This window comes from Lycorma delicatula, chromosome 2, assembly GCF_047948215.1.
Source record: "Lycorma delicatula isolate Av1 chromosome 2, ASM4794821v1, whole genome shotgun sequence".
Classification (NCBI taxonomy): domain Eukaryota; kingdom Metazoa; phylum Arthropoda; class Insecta; order Hemiptera; family Fulgoridae; genus Lycorma; species Lycorma delicatula.
The window spans coordinates 225963785-225977917 of record NC_134456.1 but is presented as its reverse complement, the minus strand read 5'-3'; the positions used below and the strand labels follow the sequence as shown (position 1 = coordinate 225977917).

Sequence of the window (14133 nt, the reverse complement as noted above, 5' to 3'; positions counted from 1 at the left end):
ATCTAATAGTTCAATAGAAAATGAATGTTAAAACATAATTCAGTCTTAAATATTTAATTTAGAAAACAGGGCCATGATAGAACTAGAATGTGATAGAACTACAGTAGGTGAAGATATTCTTAAAATTGTAACGACCAGTAATGATCACAAGCTTAGAGACCAATGCCACCAATTCATCCATGCCTGATTCATCCTCATCTGAGTAGGAGTGATACAATCTCTCACTCCCCTTTCAATCTTCTTTAACTCTTCACCAGCAACTACTGAAGATAAATCTTTAGCGGGCAGCCCGATCTTCATTAAGCCGTGATGCTCTTCAGCTGCTTCAGGTTTCCTTACCAATTTCTAATTATTGTAGGGCATTCTTCAACGTGTGGCTTCATAGGCTTGCCGGCAGACCTTTGCAGTGATTTAGCTAAGCTTTTCTTGGCTTTAAATTGGTAATTGTGACCCATTTTCTTAAGATTGATTCCTGAATGTGGGAAAAATCTGCCTAGCAAAAGTCAAGGACAAGAAAAAAATTACGGTTAGGTAACATAACTAATGATTCTGTGTACTGAACTTTGTTTGATATCAACATAACCTAACATTTACTTCTCTTGCTAACCTCGTATAAGTAATATTAAATATACAAATCATATAGAACTTATTAATAACAAAATTGATATTTAAATTAAATACAAAAATTAAAATACATAATACCAGCAGAAAACAGCAAAAATTGAGTGGCTCCCATTAACACAGAAGTGCTGAAAGATCATTAAATATCTAATAGCATTCCATACTAACACAGGCTGATATTACCAGCCAATGTTTTCTATGTAGGTGAAAGGTAGATATATAAAAAAATTCTATTTGTTTGTAAGAAAGATCACATCTTAGTATGCTTACGTTATATAGCAATAAATGGTATTATAAAGTATAATGTAAAAATCTTCAAGAATGATTTACTTAATGGATGGGCAAAATTCAAATTGAATACTTTTTTAATTATTACTTTCTAAACATGTATGTTCCTAACGAAAAAAGCCACCAGTAATGACAAGATTCAATAGTGCGTTATTGAACAGCAGCAACATCTATATGTATTTAAATTGCTGTAGCATTTGTATTCTTCTATTATAACTTGAAGTACTTTAACGTAAAGATAGAAAAACAATATTGCTAAGTAAATTTGATTCAGTTTGTTTTTAAAAATTAGTAGTTTTCTAAAAGACTCTTTGCTGATTGACAATAGAAGAAAAGTTTCACAATATTCTATTTCCGTTTGGATTATCAAAATTATTTGAGTGTTGTTTTCTGCGTTTGCTAGCATTGTCACTCTAACATTTGTAGTTGATGTGTTTTGGAGTATCTCCACTCTATATTTCTATGTTCTCTAGATGCTTAAATATTCTAAAAAAACATGGAGGTATTCAAGCTAATATGAAAAGGACAGTACATAATTAATGAATAAATAAACACTCTGTCCGATGTAGTATTTAAAAATATAAAATTGTTAAAATAAAGAATCAGAAGGATTAGTTTCAAGAAATTTTATAATTGTTAGAGCAAGAGGGACAAAGTAGAAGAGGTCGTGACAGTAAGGATGGGGAGTGGGAGGAGCTTAACATCGTTATTTATTTGATCATTCCAACTCAGGAAAGTAGTTTTGAGAATGGTGGTACTCCAAAATGTGTCAACATGAATGTTAGGGTGACAGTGCTAGGAAGGGCAGAAAACAGTGCTATTAAGTGCTTGAAAAGTTTGCTTTTAGCATGTGTTTCAAACTATTGTTTGTTTATCAATATACTGCTTATAGTAAATGGTAGAAGGGTGTAATGTACTCCAGAGAAATGTTTATTATTCAAGTGTAATTTTACTTATTGATATTACATTATTACTCTGTAAATAATTACTAATAACATAACAAATATCTGCTATAGCATTTGGTTTTAATTACGATTGATAGTTATGATAGATTATAGCAGTTGTCATGTTATAATAAATTTCATGTTCATTTTTATTCAGATTTCAGTTCTAATTAGACCGTTACAAACACAGGTGTTCTTCTTTAAAGGGGTCCCATCAGTCAGAAGTTTATACTGAATGCATATCTTTGTTAAAATTCATATATTGGTGTGAGATGGGTAAAATAATATGGACGATGTTGGTACGACTCGAACCAGAGTGAGGGAAGACTGTTTATTGTCTGCATTTGGGTATTGCCAGTCTGTGTCGAGCATTGTCTTTTGACAGGGTTGCCTAATTGTGTGTTTGTTGAAATGCGGTTAACTGTTGAAGCACGTGTATTCATGATAGAAACTTATTTAGAGATGAAATCTCATGTTGTGTGTTGGCAAAAGATCAGGGAAAAATTTGAAAAGGAAGTACTTGTGAAAAGTGTTATTCAGAAGTTAGTTAAAAGATTTTGTGAAATAGGTTTGGTGTTAGATCAGAGATGCGCCCAACACGATCAGCTTTAATAACAGGTCATAAGGTCATACAAGGTTTCAAAACGGCAGTTACAAGATCTCATTAATCTCTGAAGAATGTAAGCCAGGAAAAGAACATTTTACTAGACTCTGTTCACACTGCAGTAAGGAGAATGCTGAAATGTTTTTGCATCAAATGCTGGTTTTCCATGACCTAACTAATGCAGATTATACCAAAAGGGTTCGCTACTGTCAACGGTTCAAGAACTTCATTAGAGGCAACATTGATCATTTTAGATCAAGTGTTTTGCACAGATGCATAGTTTTTATCTTGGTGGGTATGTTAATAGTCTAAACTACCGGACCTGGGCTGCTGAACATTTTCTTTGAATCTCCCATACGCCCACAAAAAAATAGGAAATGATGTGTGGTTTCAAGGTGATGAATAATAGAACCCTTGATTTTTTGAAAAAACTGTGGATGCTGTTGTCTACCAAGAAATTGTCCAACAGTTCATAGCTTTACTACAAGAGGATGAGTGTGCTGGTTGCAACAGGGCAATGTCGCTTGCCATACTTCTTGCTCTACTATGGAGTTGCTGTATGATTTTTTCAGTGGAAGAATCATTTCCAAAGGATTGTGGTCACCAAGATCCCCTGATCTGACTAGTCCAGATTTCTTTCTGTGGGGTTACTTAAAAGAAATTGTTTATAGGAGCAATCTATACACTCTGCAAGAATTGAAGACAAACATTACCAGTGCCATTCAGGAAATAGGTAGAGTAGCCAGGAACATAGTTAAACTTATTGACAATTGTATAGAAATGGATAAACATCATTTTCAACATCTTCTGTAAACTATTACGTAAGTTATTGCCAATAAAGTAAGTGATGGGGCCTCTTTTAAGTTGAACACAAGTAATTTATTAATTTTTTTTCTGTATGGTTTGTTGTAAGAATATATGTTTATGTTTAACATAATCCTGCTAATTTAAAATAATAATTTAAAATAAAATAATATAAGCTCTTTCTAATTAATCTAAGTAAATAATCATGTTTGGTAGCAATTTTGACTTTTTGCAGGGATATTATGGTAATTCAGTATTGACTGTAATTGTTAACTGGGGGCAAGGTTTTTCCTACATGATTTAAACTCTTTATCTCTTCTGAGTATTCTTGGGGAAATGTCAAATTAAGTAAAAATGTATAGCTCTACAGCAAATAATAAAACCAAAAGAAAATATTATTACTTTGAATACAGATATTGTGAAAAAGGTTTATGACTGAAAAAATGAAATTTTGTGACTCAGTGGATATAAATTTTTTAACTTTGTGCTGATACGATAAATATCACTGGTTATTGGCTCCTGTATCTCTACTTAGTTATTTTTTTTTACTGTGTCGCTTTTTATTACTCGCAAATTATAATTTTGTAATTGTTTGTTTGTTTATTATTAACAGCAATATGGTTATTTTTAAGTTAAATATTTTAATGTAATCTTTATATTGTATTTAGTTATAGATTACAAAATTAAAAAAATTACATCATTTAGCAAATTAAAAAATAAAATTTCAAGCAACATTGGAAAAAATACTTGAAATATATTTTTATAAGACATATTCTGTTATAGTTTAAAGATATACTATAAATATTTCTGTAGTTTATTCTTTTTATTGATTTTAAATAAATTGTTGCAAAAATAACCAAAATAACTGTCACTCATACTTTTGATAGCTTCATAAAAATGGTAGAGTAAGTATTGATCGTAAGCCATTAGCTTTATCATAGAAGTACCATTAGTAGTAGTTTATTTAGTTCTAAATTATTACTTACTTTTCTTCATTTTACTGGTTGGAGTCTTTTGTGTCTTGTTTAGTATTAAAGTTTTAATGTGATATTCAGATTGATGATATCTTGAATTCTCTTATAAATATATATATACAGGGCATTTCATAATGTTCTTAGGAGTTACAAAAATTCAATACAAAAAAAGTATTTCACTTACCTAAATGAAAGTTGTACAAGGTGATGCAGGGACTCAAACAGTTTTTATTCAAATCTATAAATATTCAATATGTGCTCCTCTGGTGACACGGCACACATCAACACGAATGTCTAGGTCTTGCCAAACTCGTTCTAACATGTCATCTTCGATAGAGTTGATTGCATTGATTATGCGATCCTTTAGCTCAGAGATATCGTGCGGCATTGGTGGAATAAACACCTTATCTTTCACGTATCCCCAGAGAAAGAAATCACATGGCATGAGGTCTGGTGATCTTGGTGGCCACAGAATAATGTGTTGCTCTTCTTCAGACGCACGTCCTATCCAGCGCAGAGGTAATGTTGTGTTAAGGTACTGTTGAACCTCGTTATGAAAACGGGCAGGACAACCATCTTGCTGGAAAATGTAGTTGTTGAGTAGCTGAGGCGTAAGCCATAATTGTAACATATCCAGGTATATCATGCCGGTTACTGTGTTTCCATAAAAAAGAACGGCCCATACACTGCCTCACGAGAGATCGCACAGAAAACGTTTACTTTCAGAGAGTCCTGAATGTGTTCCACATAAGCGTGTGGGTTTTCAGTTCCGCAGACTTGCATGTTATGATGGTTTACTTTGCCACTAATATGGAAAGTAGCTTCATTGCTGAAAATTATCTTGTTTACTTCATCTAACAACATCTTTTCCTGTAACTGTAAACAAAAATCGAGCCTAAGTGTTTTATCTCCATCAGAAAGACATTGGATTAATTGAAGACGGTACGGTTTGCATAATAAACGTTTACGGAGAACTCTCCATACTTTTGTTTTCGGAATTCCTAATTCTCTGCCTGCAGCTGCAGTCGATTTTGACGGGCTGCGAATGAAACTTGCACGCACAGGTTTGACATTAACTTCTGAGGTTGATGGACGACCAGTTGATTTTCGCTTGCACAAGCAACCGGTTTCACTGAATTGTCACTTGGTGACTCCTTATGAAATTTCAACTGAAATGTACATTGCACAGAAATTATAATTTCTACAAGTGAAATTGTAACACACAAAATGACTTCTCGCTTCCCGTGGCAGCCATTTTTTCTAGTGTCGACGCCTAGCGAGCAATTGGTTTACTAACTGCCTAGTATACGTGGAAAAAACTATTTGACGTACTCTTTCGTACAGTACTTGTTTTATTCTTATGATTGAAATAGTTTTTTGTTAATGAATTTTCGAAACTCCGAAGAACATTATGAAACGCTCTGTATATATATATATATATATATATTTATATAAATCAACCACATTGTTTTTAATAGATCTTTTCTATTATTTATATATATGTTGGTAACTTGGGTTTAAATTGCTTCTACTTTTAATTGTTTGATTATTTCTTTATTCATTTATTAGAGCAAAGAATTCTGACGTTGTAAAGAATTGGTTAATAACTTATCAGTTACTTTTAACAGGCTAAGGAGCATCTTAGATTGAAACATCGTTACCTGGATCTTAGATTTCCTCAGATGCAGAGGAACTTACGTCTCAGATCAAAGTTTATAATGCAGATGCGTGACTTCCTTATTAATCATCGAGAATTTGTTGAAGTGGAAACGCCCACTCTTTTTCGAAGGATTCCTGGTGTAAGTTTTTGTTGGTTTCATTTGTATATTTTAATTAATATAATGTATTCTCTGAGATTTGTTTACCATTTACTTAACTTTACCATTTTCTTACGCTTTGTGTAAGTATATTTAACATTAGCTGAGCATAATGTTCACTTATGTGAACATCTACTAGATGCTTTTATTTTTTCATATCAGAGATTTATGTTGTCAACAGTAGAACACAGCTTTTAATTTTGAAGCCAGCTGGTATTCTTATAAAAACAATACTGGTTATTAATTGTAATAATCGGTGACTATAATTATTTTATTGAGTAGTGTATATGAATTTACTGAAGAAATCTTACTTTATTAATTATAAATGACAAAATTTTTATTTGCGATAAAAATGGCCCTCATTATGTAATTCACCATCTTTGTATTGTCTGTGGTGCAGTTAGATTCTAGTTTTTTAATTGTCAAAATGTAAGCAAAAATTATTGTTTTTGAGTTTTGTATGTTACAAAAACTCATAAACCGTTACGCATAAACTGTTTTCAAAAATGCTACTTGAAATCTAAAACTAGATAGTTCATTTTCATTAGGAGAAAGTATAGATAAGAAAATATGTAAATGTAAAAAGAAGAAATAAAGATAATTCAAAATATTAACTGCCAAATAAACAGTATTTAATAAATATTAAATGAGTACTTTTAAATGGTTTTACCTTAATAGAAACGTTTATAATAATGACCAAAAACTTCATTGTTGAAAAGTGATAGGGAGTAATATCTAATAGCCTTTTGAATTTTAAATTTATAAAAATCTTTTTGAAAATGTTTTCAGCCATACGAACATTAAACAGTTATCAAATTTGGTTTATGGGAGGGAATATTGATGTCAAATTCTGATTGATGTCAAATTCAATGCTTTCTTATCTTTTTTTATGTAAATTTTTAACTGTATAATCTATGTAAGAGGTATGCATTAGGTTGTAATGGAAATCTGATTTTGAGGTTACAATGATTTTGATGCTTGTAATGATTGCCAACAGTTGTTGATATCTTTTATTCTAGAATGAATATAAATGTTAAAACATTTGTTTTAAGTATTCTGACCCCAGGGTTTACCTGGGTCCTGGGAGTCCAGGGAGCAGAGCCCAAGCAACTAGTACACACATATATATTAAATGCCAGATCCTTTCTGTATACATGTATGTATAATTTTTCATATGCAATGCAATCCAGTTAGCAGAAAATATGTTTTAAACAACAGTAAAATTGGTTTTAAAATTTAGGGATAATTTTGTTAGTATGAATTTGTTATAAGGGTTGATTGGAAGCAAGTTCTGCTGGATACTCCATTGAGGAAGGAGCCAGTAAAATTAACTCTGAAAGAAAAATTTCAATAATTTGAAAATAAGTTTTCAGTAAATTTATATGTTATCTTGTTGTTAAATGAAAAAAGAAGAATTTCCTCTTTTGTCAAATGTGACATGTGATTGCTATGTTTTAGCTCATGTTGGTCAATGATGAAAATGATTTAAAATGATAAAATCTTTGAATCACAACAAACCCAAAGTTACTGAAAACATAATGATATAAGTTTTAAATTATTATTTTTAATTTTAACCTCTGAATTATAAGTATTTTATTTTGAACAAAAAATTAATTTTTTCTTTATAATTATTTTTATGGCTCCCTATTGTGTTTCAAATATAACAATTATGAATATTATTCTATTGTAGTATTATTTACACTACTTTAATCACTTCATAATTGTATTTTACTACTTAGAAGATAGGGTTTTCTATTTTTTAAGAAAACTATCAGCTTTGTTTGTTTGATTAGGAAATAATGTAAATCATAATAATTTAGTTGTAACTGTAAGCATAATAATAGCATATTTTTAGCTAGAATTAAAAGATAACTAAAATAAAAATTAAAAATGTAAAAATTCTTTAAAAACAAAAATTAATGTTGTACATTTATGGGATGGTCTGTTCCCTGTGACAAGTTCAGATTGCTAAAAGCCAATATAGTTGCTGCTATCAGTGATATAGTATACTGATAGTGATATAGTAACTGGTAAAATCATTGGTTTTAGTTGTGCCCAGTACAGTAATCGTTGTGTGGTCAAAAGAATGATAGTTCTTGAAGATGTTGATTCAGTGCGCTTTAGTATCAATTCAACATGTTGCAGCTGTTCAGAAAACACATTTTAGACGTTGATTAGAAGCCACCGGGTTGGTCTGGTGGTGAACGCGTCTTCCCAAATCAGCTGATTTGGAAGTCGAGAGTTCCAGCGTTCAAGTCCTAGTAAAGCCAGCTATTTTTACACGGATTTGAATACGAGATCGTGGATACCAGTGTTCTTTGGTGGTTGGGTTTCAATTACACACATCTCAGGTATGGTCGAACTGAGAATGTACAAGACCACACTTCATTCACACTAACACATCATCCTCTGAAGTATTATCTAAACGGTAGTTACCGGAGGCTAACATTAATAACATGACCATGTATTGTAGTTCATGATCATGTATTGATTACAGATATCTCTTGAAAAGAAAGATGCATTACTTCAGATCTTTCCTCTGAATGTGAATTACTGAGAAAGCAATTGGAAATATCTGAGGCACTGCAAGCAGATCTAGAAGGTGCTCAACAAAGTTATCAGGTTTCACCTTATGCTTAATATCTCTATATTGTTATTTTAATTAATACAAATTTGTCATCTGACATTATTTTATCTATAGTAAATCCACTTTTTGGGAACATCTTCCTAATGTGCTGTTACCTGCTTTCTGTCACTGTACTAGTGCTTAATGCAATTTTGTTAGTAGTTTAGTATTTTTCAATGTAGCAGTCACAGTAAATTTTTTGCTGGCCAAATAAAAAAATAATTCTTTACAAGATTTCTTTTTTCATTTAATGAAGTGAACATACTTATTTATTTTTTCATATCCGTAAGTGTACATATTTGCAAAAACATGGGCTTTGGGCAAAAACAGATAGGATCAATTTTAAATCTTTTATCAATTGATTATATTGACTGATTTGATACAATTTTATATTCCTTTCTGATCTGCGCTAATTCTTTACCCTCACATATTCTCAGTTTTATATATTCCAATGTTTGTCTTCCTGTAAAATTTTTAACATTTATAGATCACTGTATTATAAAATTAACATAACATGGATATCATGAAAAATAATCCCAAAACAAATTGGATGTCTGCAAGGTTCTGCCAAAAATTTTCTTTCTTGCCTTAAGGCCTCATCTTTATGAATTTTATCACCCCTACTTGATCTGATTTGTTCTAACACATTTTTATTTTCTTCTAAAAGAGCAATGCTATCAGCAAATCTTATTTATTTTCTCATATACTTTTATATACTGATTGTTTTACAAAAGCAGTTTTATTTTTATTTTATTTATAATATATTACATTAAAGTAAATAAAAAAATTATATATATTTTGTGATCTTAATAAGAAATTAAACTTAGTCACATACAACCTAATATTGTTCTTCAACATCACAATAAGTAAACATGATAATTGAATGATGTGAAATAAAGAAAAATAATACCATTTTACAAAGCTTCATTTAGTGAAACAGTTCCTATTTATGATTGATGTTTTTACTGATGTTCTTGGCATTATTTTGTAGCTCTTGACCACGGAATCTGTGATGGTTAGAAGTATATACTTATTATCTTTTATTGGCTAATTTAATTTTTTTGAAACGTTAATCTAAATAAGTTTAAAAGCAAACTGTTATAAAACTATTTTTATTATGTTAAACTGAAACATCACAAAACAGAATAAACAGAAGGAAAATGTTTACAAAGAATGAAATATTTGAAATTTTGTATTATACAACTTGAATTGTGTAAGAACTAATCTAAAAAGAGAATAATTCATATGTGATTTTTAAAACAAGCGATACATAAAATATTATGTAAATGTATGAAAACATGGAACATACCTAATGTTTCATAGTGATAGTCTTTGATTCATAATGCAAGAAATCCTCATAGAAACATGACATCTATAAAAACAACTGCATGTTAATTTTAAATAGTATGTCTGAAAATTCCTCGTACTCCTAAAAAAATGTCTGTTCTGGACTATTTTGAATATTTTTATACTTTTTACTTATGAATTTTTTATCCAGTGGATTTATCTGTGTAATACTGTGCTGAATGCACAGATACAAATGTTTCTCCACATCCTCCTTGACATATTGCGTAGTTATAGTTCTAAAGGCTTCCTCTACACTTAACACAATTCTTTATTTGTTCACATTGAAATACATAGCCCTTGATATTCCCCACAATGAGTTGTCAGGTGTGGTAAGGTCTGAACTTTGTGGTGATCTTTGCAGTGAAACTGGTAATGCTTGTGAACCGTGGAAAATTCAGCAGCCTGAAAATTTTTCATTTAGAAAATCACACCCTTGAAGAGAAAAGTGAGTTAGATCTATTTTCACTCTTCCAGTTACATTCCATTATACATTTTTCTTGATATTGCCATACTTCTAACATTTGTAAATGAGAATCACCGTTTACATCCTCTTCTTAAAAAAGACTTTCAAAACAGCAGCATATTTTGCAAAAATTGAAGGCCTGAATATCACTGTAGTGCTTTCTAGACAATTTCTATTTATTAAACAGTATTTTTATCAGTGTACTTCTCTTTGTATAAGTATGTATAATGCATTTTTAACTAAATTTGTGCACTTGATGTTTGTATATTACCTCCTCAAAAATTCTCTCTTTCTCTCTGGGACATGAGTGAATGCAAGATTAGTTTTAAAAATGAAATAAAAATATTTTAAAATGTATTTAAAATATTATCATGGGACATAAATATGGGATACATATGGTAGCCCCATATCCTTCACTTTTTTAAACAGAACATCAGGTATAATTAACAGTCTGCACAGAATATAATTACTAAATGAAATGCTAATATGCTAAAGTACACAAAAATAATTCTTAGCAGTATATAGAAGAATTCAAGTCTGTTGCTGAGGAAAACTACAAAATGTCAATCTTAATGAACTTGTTTCTCCTCCATGCTTTGTGAATTATATAAATTGCTTATGTTATTTCAATAGCTATTTTCATACTGATTTTTAAAGCCGAATCTAGAGAATGTGTTAATAGATATTATATTTTGTTACAGCATGAAAAAACAGTCGCAGAGAGCTTAAAAGCAGAGTATTCATGAGTTAGAAAATTTACATTCCTCAAACCTGAATGTTATATCTAAACTCTGTGAAAAAAATTATACGTTAACTCAAAACTTAGAAGCCTTTAAAACTGAGTTGTCTGATGTCAGTAATGAAATAGAAAAATTAGAGAAATGTATTGCCGATTACGAAACTGAATTGACTAATTTAAATGCTAAGTTAATATCAAATGAAAAAAGAATTGAGGAACTTGTTGCAATTGACAAAGAGTATGTTCTTCTGGAATCCCACAAAAAATGAGATAAATTAAAGTTAAATTAGCATCTCTTAATAAAATACATGCCCAACTGCTTCTTGATAATGAATCGTATGTATTGTTTTTGTTGCTGTTTTCTTTATTAAATTACCGCATATTAAATTTGATGCTATTAGTTGTACAAAACCGTAGATTTTTGATCTTAAACTAAAAATGTTTATGCAAAAAATCCTTGTATGTTTCAAATTAATTTCTATGTTTTATTTTTTTTGAATATCCACATTGCTTTGTTATTTTTGATAACATAGGAATTTTTGGGTTGACCTGCATGCTGGTGGTTTTTATCTACGATAGCTATGTCCGACCCAAAATCATTACTAAGCTAATAAAATACTAGATATGTAAGGTGAACCGCACACTGCATAGATGAGGTATAAAGGGCTGGCCGCCTGTTATAAGTAAATTGTTTAACTTATTTTATTATACAGTTTTCAGTGTAATAAAACTCTTTTTCAAAAAATCAAAATTTTTTTAATATTATCAAATTCCCATCTAACTAAACTTATTTATATTTTGCATCTAACATAATCTTTTTTACATTTTTATTTAAAACATATGTATTTTAACCATATTATTTTAATCTTTTACAGTGTGTATCTTAAGCATCATAAGTTAAAAAAACTTATGTTATTAAATTAAGCAGTCATAGCCAATATACATAGATATTCAATTACCTGTATAAAATATATTATAATTTTTGTTAGATTTTTGGTTCTTATCGGTTATCTGACTGCCATGCATTTTTCCGTTCCAAACAGTAGGTAGTAATCAATTTACATGTTAACTCTGTATTATTTACTTGAGGTCATTATATTTTAAATTTAGTGAAACAATTATTACAATTTGATAATTATCTCTATTGACAGCAGCGCTTATCATTCAACTGATATTGTTTGAATACTTCTTGTTTTTATTCTAGTTAGTATTTCACTTCAATTAGATCGGTTCAGACTTTTGTGCTTCTAATTTACACTGTACAAAATGAACATTTGGCAATTACCAAATACAGACAGAACACTGTGCAGTTCTTTATTGAGGTTGGGGTTGTACCGAAACATTGCCTATGTCCAAAAAGTCATAAAATATCATTGTCGGTTAGGATAAAACATTGATTTAAACTATTGTACGTGACTGTCAGATATCTGATAGGTACTGATTTTTTAACGCGTAAAGAAAGTACCTATGTAAAACCTATAAGGGCCATACAAGAGGAACAACCGGGCAGCAGGTTGGACACAGCTGGTCTACTCCCATGAAAACCTTAATTAAAATGTAGTCTTATGGAATTATTTGTTTTTAATTGAATCTCATATTTTCAATTTGAAATATATATTGCTCACCAAAGGTTTTCTAACGACAAAAGCTTAACTAAAATGTGTTAATATTCAACACACAAAAGAATCAATTTAATGGCAGAAAAAATGTGTAAATAAAAACATTACTGTAGAAGTAAAATATATAACAATGAAGAGAAGTGCTGAGCCCATTACTTTCTGTACATGTGTATGCTACATAATGAAAATTTATTAAAATTTACAATGATTTTGTATTATGATGTTTAAATATATTTGAGGGGTTAAGTATTTTATACTTATAATATCTCTACACATTATGTATGAAGATGTTATACGTATAAACTTCAAAGACAATTGTAAAATGATAAAGCACCGGTTTTTCAAACTTTTTTAATCAAATAAGTTAGTGAAATCAGCCATTTTGCTCTTAATCATGAAAATTTGTCCTCCTCAAAATGAAATGAGCGTTGCTCATAATATTTGGTCCAGAAACATCACAAATTTGCCTGTGAATTTCAGCTGCAGAATTGTGTTTTGCCACACTATGTGGGATTGTTGCTAAAGCTGACTATTGATTGAAGTAACTGAGCTATATAAGCATCATCTATTGGATGGTGCATGGCATATATCTTCCTCTCATCAGAGTATTGGCAAATCACCTGTTTCAATCTCAAGAAATTCTTCATTTAGGAAGGCAAATCACATTTGCCTTCCTCCACTCGTCTGGAATTATGCATCCAAATCGTAACTAGTGATGAAGTCGCTCATTGATAATTTTCCCATATATCTTGTAGGCAGCACTTATTAAGCTTATCCCTCTGTAATTTAATTTCATAGCTCTGTCGCCTTTTTTGAAGAGAGAAATCACCTTTGCCTTCATCCACTCGTCTGGAATTATGCATCCAAATTTAACTAGTGATGATGTTTACGAGCCAATAGGGTATAAGTAAAGCAGCATTTCTCATAAAAATGGAACTGCATTATCTTTTCATCATCATTCATATTTATGAAATACTACATTACGGTTTCCATATATACTTATTTATATAGATTCATTATTATTTGATTTATGAAAATAAATGTAACCTAGTAACTGCCCATAGTTTCCTTGTTCTGTCCACACCTCTCTAACTCATTGGTTTGTTTTTCCAAGCCTCCTTGGCTATACATCCATTGGACATTCATTCTGTTTCATTATTTCCTTACAATATCATCGATATGCAGAGGATGTAAAGGTGTAGCGAAGAAAACAAAGTGCATGCTTTTCCCAAGTTGACCCTCAATCGTTTGTACATGTGAACCAGTTAATGCATTCACCAGATTTGA

At 30.5% G+C, this 14133-nt stretch overlaps 1 protein-coding gene across 6 annotated transcripts in view; it reads left to right on the top strand.

The window, feature by feature from the left end:
• The window catches only part of LOC142319713 (aspartate--tRNA ligase, mitochondrial-like), an 80087-nt gene that overhangs the window by 36693 nt on the left and 29261 nt on the right, over positions 1 to 14133 (top strand). For 2 of the 6 annotated variants that reach the window (XM_075357292.1, XM_075357291.1), the window contains exon 9: positions 5864 to 6034. In XM_075357292.1, the coding sequence (XP_075213407.1) occupies positions 5864 to 6034 (171 nt within the window). Of the gene's footprint in view, positions 1 to 5863; positions 6035 to 8549; positions 8675 to 11189; positions 11945 to 14133 lie in introns of those variants that run through there. The other 4 variants (XR_012755260.1, XR_012755259.1, XM_075357293.1 and 1 more) reach the window with 4 other exon arrangements.